General features: G+C 52.1%; 5 protein-coding genes across 5 annotated transcripts; 1 reads left to right on the plus strand and 4 right to left on the minus strand.

Moving 5' to 3' along the window:
- Nucleotides 1-799: 799 nt before the first annotated feature.
- BBA_04096 (60S ribosomal protein L39) lies at nucleotides 800-1,149 on the minus strand (the record flags this gene model as incomplete). The annotated part of the gene is made up of 2 exons (XM_008599193.1): nucleotides 800-848; nucleotides 938-1,149. The coding sequence occupies 2 exons, from the start codon at nucleotides 1,147-1,149 to the stop codon at nucleotides 800-802; spliced, it is 261 nt and encodes an 86-aa protein (XP_008597415.1).
- A 1,595-nt stretch (nucleotides 1,150-2,744) lies between these two features.
- On the plus strand, nucleotides 2,745-3,669 carry BBA_04097 (ADP-ribosylation factor family protein; the record flags this gene model as incomplete). Its single annotated transcript, XM_008599194.1, has 4 exons — nucleotides 2,745-2,819; nucleotides 3,069-3,152; nucleotides 3,245-3,568; nucleotides 3,649-3,669. 4 exons carry the CDS (start codon nucleotides 2,745-2,747, stop codon nucleotides 3,667-3,669), a joined length of 504 nt encoding a protein of 167 aa, XP_008597416.1.
- A 1,106-nt stretch (nucleotides 3,670-4,775) lies between these two features.
- On the minus strand, nucleotides 4,776-5,235 carry BBA_04098 (uncharacterized protein; the record flags this gene model as incomplete). The annotated part of the gene is made up of 3 exons (XM_008599195.1): nucleotides 4,776-4,887; nucleotides 4,920-5,159; nucleotides 5,216-5,235. The coding sequence occupies 3 exons, from the start codon at nucleotides 5,233-5,235 to the stop codon at nucleotides 4,776-4,778; spliced, it is 372 nt and encodes a 123-aa protein (XP_008597417.1).
- A 979-nt stretch (nucleotides 5,236-6,214) lies between these two features.
- Nucleotides 6,215-7,267, minus strand: BBA_04099 (uncharacterized protein; the record flags this gene model as incomplete). The annotated part of the gene is made up of 1 exon (XM_008599196.1): nucleotides 6,215-7,267. The coding sequence occupies one exon, from the start codon at nucleotides 7,265-7,267 to the stop codon at nucleotides 6,215-6,217; it is 1,053 nt and encodes a 350-aa protein (XP_008597418.1).
- Nucleotides 7,268-13,758: 6,491 nt separating this feature from the next.
- On the minus strand, nucleotides 13,759-16,224 carry BBA_04100 (GMC oxidoreductase; the record flags this gene model as incomplete). The annotated part of the gene is made up of 4 exons (XM_008599197.1): nucleotides 13,759-14,388; nucleotides 14,440-14,610; nucleotides 14,666-15,737; nucleotides 15,803-16,224. The coding sequence occupies 4 exons, from the start codon at nucleotides 16,222-16,224 to the stop codon at nucleotides 13,759-13,761; spliced, it is 2,295 nt and encodes a 764-aa protein (XP_008597419.1).
- Between the last annotated feature and the right edge of the window lie 1,946 nt (nucleotides 16,225-18,170).

Raw genomic sequence — 18,170 nt, forward strand, 5'->3', positions numbered from 1 at the left:
TCACACTATACACTACAGGCGTTTTATTTGGGCTGGAATGGACATGGTTGGTGGCAATGATAAGTCATTGTAGTTTTGGGGGATAAGTAGTATTGCGCTAGGCGCATGCCACTCGGACTTACACAAAAAACTGATCATTCATGATATGCCGACCGACGAGGAAACGTGAAATCATGCCAATATTGCCCGCCGCTGACACACGAGCGTCATGAAGTCAGTAGTAACGGGGGTGGGCGACACAGAACGATGCTGAGACGTCCTTCATATGCGTAGCGACCAACTACCGTAGATAAGGTAAGCATCATTCGCTTTGTACCAGACGAGCTAGCCAACAGCGCAGCCTTGCTGCCATGGAACAGTCAGCTGCTCTGCAATGACTACAACTTGTCCAGCAGCGGCCGCAGTATCACTCGTCCCCCAACCTCATCTACATCAAAGAAGTCCTGGTTTGAAATTTTTTTGGATTTTCTTTCCCTGATATCATGTTTCGCCATGGTTTGCAAGGATCACTAGGAGCTTTTGCTGTAAAAACAACAGAAATTTGACAAAAACAACCCCGATTCTTTTTCATCACTTTCATGCAACCTCTTCTATTTCGTCGTCTGAAAGCGTTCCATCAATCTTTGCATGTGCCCGAAAACTGACAGCCGTCGTCGTCAATGACCAAAGTAGAGGGAGAGTCTTTTATTCCATCCTGGTCAATGATGCCGATCAAAGATGCCGAAAGGCGCTGTCAAGGGTTTCGGAGTTGGAAAGAAACGGCGAAGGGAAAGGGGCGGAAGAGCAGAAGCCCGGGCATTTAGATGCCGAGCTTCGTCTTTCTCCAATGTCTGCGCTTAGCGTTGTAGCTGTGGGGGATCATGTTAGCCAAAGGATGGTTCCATCATTTCGTGAGGTCGAGTCAATACTCCCAAGGGAGGGAGGGAGGCGAGCGTACCGGACGGAGTTGTTGGTGCGGAGACGAATCCATTGGGGCACGGGACGGTTCTGCTTCTGCGACTTGGCAAGCTTCTGCTTGGTACGGAAAGACTTGAGGCTCTGTAAGGCAAGATGAGTTAGCAAAGGAGGAAGCGTGTCGTCACTCGAGGTTCGTTTCGTTGGTCTGGAGATGGCGAAAAAGAGGTCCCGATAGGTTTCGTCCTGTCGCATTCTATACAATCATCATTCAAGCCAGGCAACACGAGTAGACGCAGCGCATTCCCATGTCGAATTCTTCTTCGTGGTCGTTTGCGCGCGCCCGCTGGCTATCCATCAACGGCTTGTGATCGGGCGAAGGTTTGAAAGCGCTTGATGTGAATGCCGACGAAAACTATCGAAACTAATGGGACCTCTTTTCGAATCTCTTCGACTCGAAAGGACGAGAGGGGATCGGGGCGTTCATACGGGCATCTTGACGGTCGGTTGCTCGATTGTCGATGATGGGGGGGCTTTTTCGTTGTTTCGGTTGGCGTGGAGTTGCAAAAGGATTTTTGCCTTGGGGCGGGACAGCGGGCTCGCTCGACGCCACTCGAGGGCGTAAAAGCCCTAGTAGCGAGAAATGCAAAAATAGGGTGCTGTGGGTGTGGCTGGTGCGCTCGTGTGGCGCGTGTGATGCCTGAGGCGTCAATGACGGAGAAAAGACGGAAAGGGTGTGGTGGGGCAAATCGAAAGTCGGCCGAATGTAGAAAGGTGGAGTAAGGGAGGGTGATGGATATCTGTCACTCGTGTCACTGTGTGGTGATTGTCATGCAAAGTCACCACAAGGAGCATGAACGAGGGGCCTTGACATGGCAATCTGTTACGGATATAAGGGTCGTTTCTGCTCTGACTGATGTTAGTTGTTGGGTACTTTGACGAGTGACTTGTCGTTGTAGGTGGGACGGTAAGATGCCGCGGCCAGTTAGGATTTCCACAAACGCTCGAAAAGAGGGCATGGCAAATACAAGCGGCGATTAGTAATAAGTAAAAGCCAGTCATTCCACAGCCTGGGCCATGTGAGAATGAGGTTGCCATCAGAGGCTTGAACCGAGGCCAAGTCGGGGACGAACGACTCTGCTACAGGCTTCTTTACTGCAGTTGGTAGGGTTGAGCCGTTCAAGAGCTCAAGAATCGAGAATTTCCCCCAAATAGGCCAAACGTATCGGCACTGTCGTACAAACATTCATGACTGGTCCCAACAACCACCACCCTCGTACTCGCCGATGCCTGCCTAGGTACCTTGGTCGCATCGGTAGCGAGCCAAGGGCGGACACCGCTGCGGGTCTCGCCTAGCTGGGGCCGCCGTAACTAGGCCTCTCACCGTCCCGCGATGCACCTGGCAGCCCAGCCCCCAGCCCAGCCCAGCAAGCTCTCTGTGCCCAGCTTGTTGCCCCCAAGGCAGTCTAGAATAAGGGGACAGTGCTGCCGGATTTCTAATGAAGCTCGCCGCCCCTCTCAACTCCCGCGTCTCCCGCCTGCCTGACTACTTCTAACAACAGAAAACCCTGGCTGCAAGAAGAAACATTACCGATTTTCTTTCTTGTAAACTTCTTGACTGAATACTTTTGACGGAGTTTCTTCTTTTTCTGGGGGGACAGTCTCGGGAATACGACAACAAACCCCTGGGACCTTTATTTTTTCTATACTTCTTTTCTAATACGCATACGATACCCATTCTCTCTTCTTCTCCCTAGGTGGCGACATTATCCCGACGCGCGCGCGCCGCCCTAGCTACTCCTCTCCGATAATCACTATACTTTCAAACGATATAAACGCGACAAGCAAAGATGGGCGCAAGCGTTTCGTGGCTGTCCAACATTCTCTGGGCCAAAAAGGAGATTCGCATCCTGATTCTTGGTCTCGTACGGCAACACCACCCCTCTCCTTCAGGTCTCCCCCCGCCCGGCAACGTTCTGGGGAAGATTTGCAAGCTGCGCGCATAATTCTTTGGGGGGCATGATTGGGTGCTGACAGTTGGGCTCGCCTTCTCCACGGCGATTTAGGACAATGCGGGCAAGACGACTCTCTTGTACAGATTAAAGGTGTGTTCGCATGGGAGCGGTCCGGGAGCTGACCGGGAGAATTCGCCATGGTGCTGACAATGTGACTAGATTGGCGAAGTTGTCACAACGATACCCACGATAGGATTCAATGTTGAATCCGTCACTTACAAGAATCTGAACTTCAACGTCTGGGTACGCATCTCCCCCCTATACCTCTCAACAGTCACGCGCAACCCATTTTCCCCCAGCACCAGCTGCTAAAACATGACCCGCGCATTATCCAGGACCTCGGCGGCCAAACCTCGATTCGCCCCTATTGGCGCTGCTACTACGCCAACACGGCCGCCGTCATCTTCGTCGTCGACTCGACCGACATTGACCGTCTGCAGACGGCTGCCGACGAGCTCGCCGCCATGCTCAACGAGGAGGAGCTCAAGGACGCGGCGCTGCTTGTCTTCGCCAACAAGCAGGACCAGCCCGGCGCCAAGGGCGCGGGCGAAATCTCCGAGGCTCTGCGCCTCGGCGAACTGCGCGACCGCAACTGGAGCATCATGGCGTGCTCGGCCGTCGACGGCAGCGGCGTCAACGAGGGCATGGACTGGCTCGTGGTAAGGCTCCATCTGTTTTCTCATTCCTTGCGTTGGCGGGGTTGCTTTACTGATGTACTGATTTTTTTCGCTTTCCGCAGCAAACCGTCTCGCAAGAATAATGCAACGCGCGAAACATGCCACCCGTTGTAGGGTGACACTTTGCGGGTTTCAACGAATACGTGTACAATAAAGGAAACACGAAAAAAATAGGCATTTAAAGTGAATTAGTAGTTACGTCGCATCTGGGTAGACGGCGCAATATCTTTCGGAGGAAGGGGTCGATGAGAAGAATAGTATGCTTCTTATGAAAGTTTGGTTGCTTGAGCAGGCAACAGTCGAGTAAAAGTGGCATGCTGCCATCTTGCAACATGTTTTCTCGAAGCAGAAGCATAGAAGATGAATGAGATTATGGTAGAAGACAGGCGTGGTCTCTTCTATCAGAACAAGACTGTGCAAGACGAAAGAGAAGGGGGGCCTTGTACTGACTGTCCTGAACGTGAGGTGGAAAGGGCAGTAAGTGGTGGCCTGGCACTTGGATTTTTAAACACGAATGAAGCCACAACAAGCTCCTTTTCTTTTCCCTTTGCAGCCTTGATGTGCCGAGTTCGCTCACAAAGTCAGTTCATGCTTCGCAAGCATGTTCAGCGCAAGAAAACTGCTTTCTTTCGTGATCTGCTTCTTGGTGTAGGGTACGTGTTACAGAGTCTGGAGATGCGCGACCCTGGATTAGCGATGTCGTCTTATTTATATCCTTGCCTGTCATGTGTTGACTGCCTTGAGAACCACATCTTCTGGCCGTTATTTCTCAACTTGGACATCCGAATGGACAACGTGTTGGAGACGGCTTCTGCTCCAGCATCACGGGCCGCATGAGAAACGCCTTCTCGTGGGGAAGAGACGTGCGTAACTGACTCTTCCCCCCAAAAACGAATCCTTCTGGAAGAGAAAAACAATTCACCTGCAAAGTCCGGCAGCAGTGGCGAAACTTGGTTTCGTATTGATCAACTATTTAAAGGGCTAGCCAAGGAGAGGTTTACATAGGTATCCAAAAAAAGAAGAAGAAAAGGGCGGCATCCCAAAAGGTAACAAAAAAAAAAGACTACAAGTCCAACAGGGATCCCTGAAAACACTCGTTAAGTCAGGCTGCCTTCCTTTTCCTTGATTCTTTCTTTTTTTTCTCTTTGGTGCGGGTGGTAAAGAACCCGGCACTGCACTACAGTGGCCACTATCCCGTTCGCCTCACCACCGGGGTTGAAGCTACTAGCCAAGAACAGCGGCTTGCTTGTGCAGACATCCTGATGAGCGCGTGATCTAGGACGATACACCGCTGCCACCCGCTTTTGTGATTATAGTATATCCAGCATCTCACATTTTATGAATTGCGAGTATCCCTGCGACAGAGGCACCAGACTGGGTCAAGTCTGGCCCAGGGAGGTGCGGTGCAAGGTGCATAGCAGCTTGCCACCACACTGTAACCACCTCTGTTGCCAATCCACCTGGATCATGATGCGACCGGGCCGCAACACATCCATCTGTAGGGAGATGTCCCACAGTTGCCTCGTGCACCATCACTAAAGCGCCTAAGGGCAGCCAAAGCTGATACAAGAGACTGTGAGAGCAACAGTACTAAGCTCTGCGCAGCATAGCTCAGATACTGTTGCTTACACTTGCACAAACTCATACATCCTGATGATGAGGGTGCGTGATTCCGTCGACATCCAGTGCCTTTATGCGCGGAGATGCTCCAGTCATCTCGGCGTGATTACGGATCATGGCTTCAGCGACGGCCAGATTGTTGAGTGGGGGCGAGAACCAGTCTCTCCAACCCAAGCAACAGCGTTGAATCGATATGTCGTTGGTCAACTTCCAAATGCAATGGTTTTGATGCAGCATTCGTCAAAGTTGTTGCGTATTCGATTCGTAACTTCGTGGTCGTCATAATTCGTGAATAAACAGGTGAAGCAAGAGACGGTTGGTGGCTAGCACGCGGGGTATCGTTGACGTCTCAAGCCCATCCTGTGATGCAGGAAAGGAATGATCCGTGACGGAAATAAAAAAGAAAAGAAGTAGAAGAAGTGAAGAAGAGTTCGTCTCGGGCCTAGCCGAAATCTGCGCATTGCTGCATATCCCTCTTATCTTTAACCCAAAAATGTCGTAACAAAAGAATGGAGAATGATGAACAGAAAGAGAAAAGGAAAAAGGAGAAGCCGTTGGAGATAGCCCTGTCACCTTGTAGGAGCATCCTATGCCCGTCCGGAGCCAGCCATTGCGTGAATGAAGAAATACACGGCCGATCTAGCGGCGCAAAGTATCCGAATGGTTGCCCCGATTAATATAAAAACAGTTGCGCCAGCCCTTGAAACAAGACAGGAAACAAACGCTCGCTATTGCGTATGAAATGGAAAGCCGATAGAGCTTGTAGCCGATTAAAGGAGCCGCCGATTGGCCAAAGTGGATATTGGGAAACTCCAAGCCCGATGCAGAGAGGAATGAGTAGAAAACGCCAGGGTATGAGTAATGCCAGTCTATGTCGCTGAGCAGTCTTGCAGTGCGGAGATTTTTGTGACTTCTCTCCAGGAGAAGACGAGAACGCGAAAGGGGCAAGAATTAGGACGGCCCTGCGGGAGCCAGAGTGCCTACGTGTGACTGAGGGGGTTGAGGTAGTCACATAATGGGAGTGCTGAAGTCCTGGAAGCGTTGCCAGTCAAACACATTTCCCATGTAGACATTCATGCCGCACTGGTTGGGCGCGTACATGCTGGGCAGCGGCACAGTAGACATGGGGGCAGTCAACTGAGGCCCGCCGAAGAAGTAGGCGTTGGTGACCTGGGGTTGGCTAAAGTCCACGGGAGGAGAGGGAACTTGAGGTTGACTGAAGTCCATGGGAGGAGAAGGTGCATGGACTTGTTGCTGCATGTGCATGTTGTGCCAGACTGGGGTGGTGGCTTCAACAGACGAGGCGACACTGGGACTCGAAGGAAAGACACCCCAGGCATCGACAGGAGGAGGCATGGAAACGGCTGAGGCCCAAATGTGGTTCATGGGAGAGCTGGGTAGAAGAGGAGGCTGGCGAACCATTTCGACGAGGCGGGGAGGGGGAGGAATAAGAGGCTTCATGAGGTTCATGAGATTATTCCTGACCTCTTCGCTCTTGCCGCAGAGAAGCTCGCCGGCGCCATCTTCTTCGAGACCCTCGAGGGCAGTGACGTGGGTGCGAAAGACGAATTTGTTGATGGCTTGGACGAAGTCGTCGTGCAGTTTCTTGCACTGCAGCTCCTTTGCAGACCAGTCGGACGAGTTTGCCTTGGCATCGACACAGTGAATCTCCTTGTGGAACTCGACGAGGGCGTCGATGGTGTCAGTGGTGAGCTTGTAGGCGACCTCATTGCGAAGGACCATGTCGACGTGGACAATGTAGGCCTCGATGTGGATGAGCTGGTGGCTGAAGAGGTTCTCGGCGTAGTCGGTGGGCATGTCGGCTTCGGGAAGCTTGGGGAGCATGACAGAGGCCAGAGTCCAGATGGCGTTTTTGTTGGCGAGGGTCTCGGCGAGGCATCTCTGGTGCTGGGCGACCGAGTTGAGAGGGCGCTTAACACGGTTGATGCGCTTGAGTGTCAGGGTGAGCCAGGGCTCGACCTTGGAACCCAAGACGACGTTGACGGAGGCTGCTCTGGGGGCAAATGCGGCGGCGGAGGCTGGTAGTAATTGGACGGGCATGTTGACGGCTGTGAGGTCTGTCTGGTGAGGCGGGGGTGAGGTATATTGGCGGGGGGTATTGGACGGGAGGGGCGAGGAGGCACAGGGTGTTACGGCTGGTCGTCGGGAGGGCGGAATAGAAGAATATATTAAAAACGGGATGGGAAAAAAGATAAAAAAAAGAAGGATGAAGCGACAAATGATGCTTAGCAGGGAATAAGGATTGGCGAGGATGGATCGCCTGCTGAGCTTGCCGCAAACCGCGAGGGGAAGAGACGGTTTAAGAAAGAAGTGAACGTCGGACGAGGCGAGAGTCGTGAAGAGCAAAGAAGAAAGGGAAAAGTGGCGGAGGGCAGTGGTGGGGAGATATACTTGCAGGTGTCCTCACTGTCCTTACTGGGTAGGAAGCTAACGAAGTACCTAAGTTGCTAAGGTAGTGGACAAAGTGGGCGTGGGCGTGAGCGTGGGCAGTGGCAGTGGCTGATGACGGTACGGGTCGCGGCCGACGGTACAGTGGGTTCAGGCTCTGTAGAGCGGAGGGTATGGAAGCTGCAGCAAAGAGGATAGCACAACAGGAATACAAAAATAAAAAAAGGTTGATGCATTGCGGACCCTACCTAGGCCTTGGTATCCTCTGGAGTGGGCACTTTTATTTCCTCCCTCTTTCTTTGCTGGCATTTTTTCCTCGTTTCCCTGGTCTTTACTGCAGACCGCGCCACACACCACCCACGAGATAGCCTGCAGGTGACTGCGCATTAAGGTGAATACCTACCTAGGTAGGTACCTAGTAAGTATTACTGGTCCACTAACTAGCCCAGAAAGGCGCAGGAGAGGGGGGTCGGTCTATTTGGCCTCGGGGTTGGCAGCATGAGCGGGCGGCACTGATGCCAAGGTACGGACACTTTTCTGCTAGATTGCCATTCATCCGCCGAAATGTCCGCCAATTTTCGCACCTCACGACTCATCAATAACCCGCTTTCTGGATTGTCTGCTTGCCTGCTTGTCCGTCGGCCGTGCCCGTTACAGTGAGTGGCCCACGGGGTGTGTGGAACGCCACAGGGTGTGAGCGCCCGCCACACCGAGTACATTTACAGTTAACCCGAGTTACTATTCGTGCTATTGCCAACACAAGGCAGCCAGCAGGTCTGAAACGAACGATGATATAGACAACTACAAGTTTGTGGGAAAAAATTATCGTGTTTGCTCCATAATTAGTGAGTCTGATATTCGTGATCCTAATCTCTAAATCATCAAGAGGCGGCGGCGCCTTTAGTCTAGTGCCCCGCCTTGTCAGCTTCGCCTGCACCTTGACACCTACCGTGCATGTACCTCTAGCCAGCCCTTTATGCATGCTCTGCTGGGTTGGGCTAGTTGATTTGTGAGGTAGCCAAGCAAGCATTCAGACAAGCGAAAAAACGGCCCTTCTTTTTTTTATTTTGATTTCCCCCCGACGGCGCCGTCCGTAACTACCCGCTAGCTTTGTTGCTATTACTAGAAATAGCAAGCTGCATGTACAATAGGATCTGCCTCGCTCAGCGGGCCAGTTTGCCTTGCTGTGGCCGCAAGTCCGCAGGCCCTACCTAGGTAGTTCCCTACCTACCTAAGTAGGTGCCTGCGTATCAGTACCTAGTGCCTGCTGTTGTTAGTGCTTGGCGCACTTTTGCAGGTATCTGCGCCGCTGGTTACATGGCTGCCTTTGTGCTTGACTTGGTGATACGGCAAAGTCCCGATGCACAGAGACGTATTCACCGCGCAAACTGGGTGCCTATCTTGTAGCAGGAACCGGCTCGCCACGCATGCTCAGGCACAAAGTGCTCTGTCAGCAGAATTATGTATGCTTGCTGCCAGCTTCCCACCACCAGGTACGGGCAACTGACACCAGATAGCCTGCGGAGCTGAAGCCTCCACCCCACGGCCCCATCCATCCGCCTCCCTGGTACCGAGCTGCGAGTCCATCCTTCAGCGTCCTCACTCTCGCCTCCTTGGTCTCGGCTTGCCTTGCGCCTGCCTTGTACAGTTACTTGCACCTTCCTGCGATGCTCTTCTAGACCGGCTTTTTAGCTGGCAAACCTAGTCGCCCCGGCCAACAGGCATCACCCACGTTTCTGCCAAACGGCATACGACTGACGATCTCTCTCCATCTACGGAGTTACCAGGCAGAGAATTCCAGGCAGAGAATACCAGGCAGAGAATACCATGCAATAGGAGCAGCTCAATGCTTTGATTGCTCGTCGGGGCTGAAAATTGATGCCCTGCCGACTTGTTGCTTGCGTCGCCAAGTCTTGCTCTCGCAGGCACCCATTATCTTGCCACTTGATGGGCCCATCATCTCATAATCAACATTCCCGTTCCGCTCTGATGCTCTCCCTGCATTCTGGCAACTGACACCTGGCATCAGGGTGGTGACCTTGGTCTGCAGCCCGGTTACAGCAGCCGCTTGCCCATGTGCCTTGCCTGGGCCTCGATGACGGGCCACCACACCACTTGACACCCCACCACTCCACGTCCGGAGCAACAGCACATGCTCGAATATGCCCGGCAGTAGTCAAGCAGCAGAAAACGACAGCTTATTACCATCGATTTATTGATCAACGGCGCTTCATCAAACACGCTACCACCCTTACCACCCGTATATCCTGTTGAGAGCGGCCGCATGGCTTTCGACTCCTTCCGGCTGCAAGTGAAACTGGGTCGCGGATGTCGGAATCATACCGCATATTCAGAATAATGCTACTAACTCGACCTTTTCCCACCATCTACACATTTGCCGACATGCAGACGGACTGCGGATGTCTCGGTAGACATTGCTTCTACACACGCTGTGCAACCCGTCGATGTAAGGGACATTTTACGCCCTGTGACGAATAAGATGAGATATGAGAAGCGAGAATTACTTTTGGAGATGAGCGTGTTTTTTGTCATGCGTGGCGTTTGCAAAGTCCAAGCGGGCGGGCGCGATCCCGAGCTGGAGAAGCTCGGTTGCCAAAGCAGAACCCGAACGAGATGAGCCAAAGTTGGGACGCTTATTATGCAGGCAGGAAACTAGGAACCCCTTGCCGTGATTGGCATTTTGTATGTTCAAGGCGACGAATCGGCGTCTAATATCGCATCTTGCCCCACCAAGGGACCAGCCGTTGTGCTTCTCCTCCATGAGCTTTCACTCGACTGCATTTGAGAGCTTTTTGGTGGTCTGCAGGCGTGTATACGGAGTAGGCTCGCACATGACGGCCTCAGGTTAATTGCGACGCTGACAATTGTCACGTGCCACCTGAGGAGGAGGATCGCGATCTAGAAGCAAGCCTACATATTTGCCCTTGCCACTGTGCCAAGGACCCTCGCAGGACATTGGTATGCATGCCACCCTCCACGCTTATGACAAGTCACGGTCTGAAGCTACGGAATGCGCCGCAGCGCCTGATGCAACAGTTGCTGTGGATACAAGTCGTCGGAACTGTTCTGCAACAACAAGACCTTTACAATGTCTTCACCTGGTTCGGATTTTTACCGAAGCCTGAAGGCTATTTCTCCTGACAATATACAAGAATCGTTGCCATGACTCTGTGTGCCAGTCTGCCAGAGAGCAACCAATATTCCTGACAAAGTAAGCCGTTGAGCTATGACAAGTTTCAATCTTGAGGTCGAGTAACCCCTGTTTTACTCTTTGCGCTCACAGGCCTGGGAGGGTAGACGTAGCGAGGATGTGCGAGCCTGCAGGACGGGAACCTTTCCCAAATTGATGGGTGTTGCCGAAGCTGCCGTGGGGATTCATTTGGCCGCTCGGGACGAGACCAGGCGGGCAATAGCAAGAGTCGCAAGCGGCGGGAAGGAGGCGGGCACTACTGTTATACGGCGGATACCATCTACAGATACAGAGTCTTCGGTTGGTAGATTTGAAGATGCAAGGGCCCTGCCTGTTACAGTCCATCTTACAGCCTGTTTAAGGAAAGGGATTCAAGAAAGGGGAGGCTCTCGCCACCTCAAAAGGGGAGGGTGTATGGACTGCAGGTCATATTAGTCGACTGGTCGTCTTGGTTTGAAGTTGGCGTTGCTGTTAAAACGCACTTACGGCTTCTGATTGGTCAGCGGGTCAAAGAGTTGGTGGAAACCTGGGGGTAACAATGGCCTTTGATTGGGCAAGAGCCTGCCAATCATATGCACAAGGCGAGTCAAGTCGGAATGGCATGAGGGTGTGCGTGTAAATGGGACGATGAAGCACGCGGATGAAGAAAAGGCTATTCAGACGTGGAGACGTGACTTTTTTCATCTTTAATGAAATGAGGAGAAAGGGGTAATGTTGACGAGGTGAGAGGTCTCGGTGTTGCGAAATGATGCCCTATCGAGCAACGCTGCGTCCGCTTAAAGCGGTCGAGCGCAGACCGACTGGGCGGTATGCGAGATGAGGACGGACGCATTGAAACGAGGCAAGAAACGAGACGGAGAGGCCGGAATTTTGACGTCTGCTAGTTGGGGTGTAGATGTATACCGCACCGGCGAGTATGCGTGTGTGTCAATATGTGTAAGCAGAGACGTGTTGCAAAGATATTGCCCGCCTCATGCATACATGGCCTGCTTCTATGGGAAGAGGAGGAAATTCCGGATCTAGTGCTCTTTTCTTCTCTTTTCAAAAAAAAAAAAAAAAAAATTGACACATTGTCGAGAGGGGTGTGGTCGACAAAGGAGCCCATCGCACATACGGACTTCGTCACATGAGCTGGCCAAGAGGGTCATGTGAGTCCACCGAAGCATTCCCTGACGGGGCTGAGTTATTCTTTTCCTTTGTTTGAAAAAAAAAAAAAACATCAGAGTATTCTTCTCCGCAACGTTGTTACTCGATCTTAGACATTTTGTGTGTGTGGAGAGAGATGGAGGACGCGGGAGGCTAAGAAGGGAAAAAAGCGCTGATGTCTAAGCCATATGTTGTTGAAGGTTGGAGGGTTGTGGCCAAACTGACGTGTGCAAAAAAGTATCGGTACATGCATGATTTCCAAGGCCCACATGTCCATTATTTTAGTCTTTGATTCAATTGTCGTCAAATTTTATATCCCTAGATTGTGGTAACAGTTGGCATGTTTTGCTGTCATCGGGCGTGACTAGCGGAGACGATATGTCATCAAACTGGGCAAACACGTTTTTGCAAAGAAAACAAACTACTAAATCCTCCTCTTTTGGTATTCTCCCACTACTTACTTACAAGGGCGTGTGAATACTTTTCGAAAAAGAAAGAGAAATAAGAATAAACATAAATTAATTAAAATGCATGGCTTTTGTTCCTTGCTCCCTGATAAAGAGACGTAAAAACCCGACGATAGAAGCTTGTCCGACGTAAATGCACAAATGGGCCATGCATGCATGCACAGCCACACACTATTGCGTCTCCCGATCACCAGCTGACCTCGTCACACGCATCGCATGAGGCTCTTTTTCTTTAATGCTTGCATTTTTTTTGAGACCTGCGTGCATGTGTCGCCAGACAAGGGTCTTGCCGATCCGTACAATGACGTAGGTTTTTCTTTTTCTCTATTTTTCTCTATACTGGTTTTCTTTACCCACCGCCACTTAGTTGTGCTCGAATGAGCGTATCCTGTGGGGGGGGTTGAGCAAAAGTGTAGTTTAACATACGGTGCGACAAGATAAAGTAGCACAAATAAATAGAACTGAATAGTTATTGAAAAATAAAAAAAAACCCAGCAAACTCCTTGCGCCACAATCTTACAGAACACCCCCGCAAGTTGACGACAGTTGTCATTCTCTGCCTCCAAGGTCCCATATTTACCTTTGTTGTTCCTCTCTTTATCTTTAGAAAAGAAATAAATGCCCAAGCATCTTCAATTCTCGGCATCGCCGCTGTCGATGCCAGCAGTTGTCGTCACCACACAGCACGACCAGGTAAGGGCTGCTGGGGTTGTTGGGTGAGGCTGTGTACTTTTTGTGGCTCGGGCTGCCTCCCCACTCGCAGATTTTGCCTTTTTTTTTAGCCGCGATGCCGTTTCTTTTACCAGGGTTACTCGCCGCCTTTTTTCTTTTACATGTCAAACCCGAGAAAAATAGGCGACGTGTCTATTTTTAAAAAAACTACTCGATTTTGTCCTGGGTGATATTTCTCCGATTGACGCGGCGTGGCGGTCTGCCACAATTTCATTGTTTCTATTCTGGGAAACATGCTAGCTCCACACTTTTTCAAGATCGTTACGATTGAGATGGCCATCCTTGGCGTGAGTCTTTTTTTGATTTTACTCCCATATCAGCTGCCGATATGGTGATTCAACCGAACCACGCAAGTGAATTCAGGAGACCATTTTCCATGACTTGAGACATCGGTGATTCGTCAACATGCTCACTCATACAACTGTCCACATGGCATCAAACGTTTCAAAGCTATCACGTACTCAAATACAATATACAAAATCGCCACTCCGCTGCAAATGCACGCCTTTTTCTTCCCCCAAGACTCACGTCACTCCTATGACATTGTACACTCGACATCTGGTTACCCCACCCCCAACCCTCTGTTATTACGCCGACAGCTCGTCCGCCAGCTGTCGCGAAATGTAGTCTGAGATCGCCAAAATCGTGACCATCGGATTCACGCCGCTCGCGCTGGGAAGCACACTCCCATCCGCGACATACAGATTCTCGCAGCCCCAAACCTTGCCCTTGGGGTCCACGACACCGCCGCTCTTCTTGGCGCTCATGCGGCACGAGCCCATCTGGTGCGCCGACAGGTAGCTAACCTCGCCGCCGGCCTTGCTGCCCACGTCGCGCAGATGCTTGAGCCACTTTGCAAACGTAGGATCCGTGAACTCCGGGTCCGTGCCGTCCTGGTAGTTCTTTTGTGCGACCGCGTCGCCGTCGCGAGCCACGACAAATGGTCGCACGTTGGGAATGGTCGGGTACAATGCCGTCGCGCCCATGACGTACATGAGCTTGGCAATAGCCTCGACGCCGTCTAGGCTGTGCTCGGCATCAAACGACGACACGTCGTAGTCAATGACGGGCACGCCTGTGACGGGATCGGCGATGATTCGCCCCGGGTCGCGGTCGCGTGTAATGGAGATGACGGTGTGCAGTTGCTTCATGCGCGCGACGCAGAGCTTAGAGTCGAAGCCATCCTCGAACGGCTGGATGGCAAAGAGAACATATGGCTATCACAATGTTAGCCCGGGCTATTCGTCCATGCGCGTGAGAGTACGTACCAACATAGCCATGGTCTCAAGCTTGACGCCGTGGCCTTTTTTGTCCAGATTTTGGAACTCCCCATTGTAAGCTGTGATGATGCCGCCCTCCCACTGGGGCTCAAGCTCGTTGAAGTGACCAACGAGGAAGGCAGCAGGGTGCAGGTACAAGTTGCGCCCAACTTGGGGGTTCTACAGCGGGTTAGCATAGTACTACTGGAGACTGAGAAAAAGGAATGAGACTGACCTTGACGCCGCTCTTTTGCAATAGCGTCGGACTCCAGAGCGAGCCGGCCGATAGGAGCACCTTCTTTGCCTTGATCAAAACCTTGCGCTGGCGACGCGTCTCTGGCAAACTGTGCACCGTGCCGTCATCGCTGCGGGCCGTCCACACACCCTCGACACCCGTGGCCGTCACGCCGTCGGCGGCAAAGACGACACGGTCCACCCGGAAGCCTTCAATGAACTCCGCGCCCGCATCGGCCGCGTCAGGGAGGTAGGCGACCGCGGGGCCTCTCTTCTCATTGGCGCTGCAGCCGAGATGACATCGGCCGCAGTAGTGCTCGGCGCCACCCGTATTTTGATCACAGACGTTGCTGTGCCAGCCGAGCTTCTTGGAGCCATGGAGGACGACTTCATTTTGGTGGTTGTGGCGAATGGCAGTCTGGTTGGCCCCGAGGGAAGTCCACACGCGGTCGATGCAGTCATCAAATTCGGACGAGCCAAACAGCGGCAGGCCGGCATTGACCCATTCCTTGCGAACATAGTCCTGCGGCTTCAAGCACACGCTCCAGTTGACGGTACCGCCGCCACCCCACGTCTCGCCAGCGGCGACGGAAATGGCGGAGCTCTTGGAGATGACGAGGCCGTTGTTCTCGTAGATATGCTTGTTGCTGACCTGACTGAGGGGAAAGCTTTCAGGCGCAAAGTGATAGCCCTTATCCGCAACGAGCACGCGATGGCCGGCCTCGGCCAAGTTCTTGGCTGAGACGGCGCCACCGCAGCCGGAGCCGACAATGATAACGTCAGTTTCAATGGTGTGCGTGCTTGTACCATCCGGCACCTGGATAAACTTGAAATCGAAGCCGTCTTTGCGCTCCCAATTTTTGGGCAACGCTTCGAATCCTCCCAAGTCGTTGATGTAGCGGCTCGATGCGCCGAGAGACTTGCGCGTCAGCGCATTCATGGACTTTAGAACGATGCGCAGCGGTAAGAGCCGCGATGATCGCCAGTTTATGAGAATCTGCTGGCGAACGGCAAGAGGTTGCCTTACAAAGGGTGTCCAGCGGCCGGTGAGTAGCAGACTGCCGTAGCGGGTGCTGCGAGGAAGAAAGATTAGCTCAACGTTTGGATGCTAGGTGAGGTCGGGGACACGGGGACTGACTTGAGCAGGCTCATAAACTTGGCGAGCTCCATGCGTAGAGCAGCCGAGGCGATGGAGTGCTGCATCTCGCGGCGAAAGGCGGGCTCGTCGACGACGCGAAAGGCGAGCCACTCGAGAAGCTTTTGCTGGGGCGGCGGGTTGGTCAGGCCAGCGAGGGTCTCGTCGACGGTGGCGTAAAACTTCTTGTCCGGGATGCCGAGCTGGCGCATGGGGTCCTGGACCTTTGTCTGGGGCACGACGGCCGGGACAATGGCCTCGCTTATGGAGAAGAAGGTGGCCCATTCCGCGTCGGTCATGAAGGAGATATCGGGCAGGTCCTTGTCGAGGACGGGCTTGTAACCGTCGGCGTAGACCATGTTGTCGATGGCGGCGGCGGCGGGTGTGTAAATGGTAGAGTCCTCGAGCAGGACTGATTCCGCCATGATTGGGGCTTGTTCGAGAAGAGAGATGGCAGTGTCAGGACGTGGGAGAAGTTGTTGACGTTGAGAATGTGAGAGAAGACGGATGCGGAAAGCCAAGACGGCAAGTAGCCAACAACCAGGCTAAATCGGTGATACACGGGAGACTTTCGTGTTACTTAGACGCACAGGACTGCATCAATTTAAAGCCTGTGGTAGTAGAGCAGAACAGCAAGAACAACCTCGCAATTGAGAATCTGTATCATGAAATAGGAAGAGAGATTTAGGTGAGATCAATGAAAGGAGAGTCTCGAGCAACTCAAAAAGTTGGGGAAGGCGGACGGGACCAAGCAGCCTTGGGCCCTTGGCTTTTGTGGGGGATGGACGGGCCCCATTTGGCGACTTGCGCAACGCTATTTTGCACACCGGAAAGCCTGGGCGGGCCGACCGGTTGCACCTGCTGCCAGAGAGGCCCGTTTGCTGGACGGACCGGCGGGCCAACTCTGCCTTGATAGATTGGAGCGAGCAAACGGCCAGCAAACGCAAGTATCATATAATACAAGCATCAAGTAGTAATAATCTATAATAAAAGGTTCCAATCATTTCACTCTTTTTTATTTTCTTCTCTTTCTTCACTTGTTTCTTTCAGTGTACTTTTTCCGTTCGCGTTCTCAAATTGCATCACATGTCCTTCTGCACAACCACAACCGACAGCCATCCCGCACCTCCAACACACAACTAACTCACATGCGCCGAGGAAGACAAAATGAACTAATTATCCAGACTAGGTTCTCAAAATCAATGAGTGCAAACCATCAGCTCATCTTTGAAAATTCCCAACAGAAAAAGAAGACGTTCGCCACCGCAGTCCCTTTCGATTCTGCACTGAACATGGCCTGAGGAGACCCTGGCCCGCCCTCGGCAACGACGTCAACTTTAACCGCCACAACGAACGGACATGGCGGCGCAACTCGCGGTTTGACACCACACCACACTGCACCACACCGCACACTTCCTGCGGCTCAATGCCGGACATGATTTACACATGATTTACACATGATTTTTCATCATTCCCTGAATCCCATCACGTCCACGTTGGTGGTTAACTTAGTTGTAGAAGCGATCATAGCGAAGAGCAGGGGTTCCCCTCCATCTGTGGCGTATCATCGTTAGCTCGTATCGTCGTGTTTGCAAGTCGTCCTAAGCCGCTCTTTCCCACTAATAAATACATGCATGAAAACAAGTGGCTACTGGAATACTGGGTACAGCTGCAGCTACATGGTTGCTATAACAGATTACCACGATGCAAGACCCAGATATGTAGTGCCCATGTAACTTGACTAACCCTTAGCTACGATTCCTTCTACCCCGCGTTGCCACCGAGAGCCAGGCAGGGTCGTTGACTGAGAGGGGCAAGGGTCTGTGCCATGCCATTCTTCTGCACGGCCACACGCTCGCAAAGTTACAATCATCGAAAAACTAACTTGGTCTTGGTTGCATGAAGAAAGCATCACAGACGGCAACCGAAACTAGTAAAAAAGAAATGAAATGAGAAATGACAAAAAGGTCTGCCGCAGCGAGGACTCGAACCTCGGTTTCCAGTGGTTCGCGGTGTTGTAAACTCCACAAACTAGTGTCCTGACCCCTAGACGACTGTGGCCATTTTTTTGAAGTGGCTACTATTAGACTATATGTAGCCCAGGCAATCTGAGTGTCATCAAGGCTAGTGAATGTTTGCCCGCGATTGTGTATTAGGAGTAGGCTATGCCTGTCTGTTTGTTCCGTCTCGAATTCTTTCTGACTGGTAATATGCCGATGAAAGATTTGTAATTTCAAGCATGACAGTTTGTGATGACACGGGTTGCTATCGACCCTCAATGTGCAGCTGTCGTACATGTACCACCAAACCGAACATGCAGCATCACACGCAAACACTGACACAATACAGAAAGTCTCGTCTTCCTTACAGC

The sequence above is a fragment of the Beauveria bassiana genome (genome assembly GCF_000280675.1).
Source record: "Beauveria bassiana ARSEF 2860 unplaced genomic scaffold BBA_S00009, whole genome shotgun sequence".
NCBI classification, from domain to species: domain Eukaryota; kingdom Fungi; phylum Ascomycota; class Sordariomycetes; order Hypocreales; family Cordycipitaceae; genus Beauveria; species Beauveria bassiana.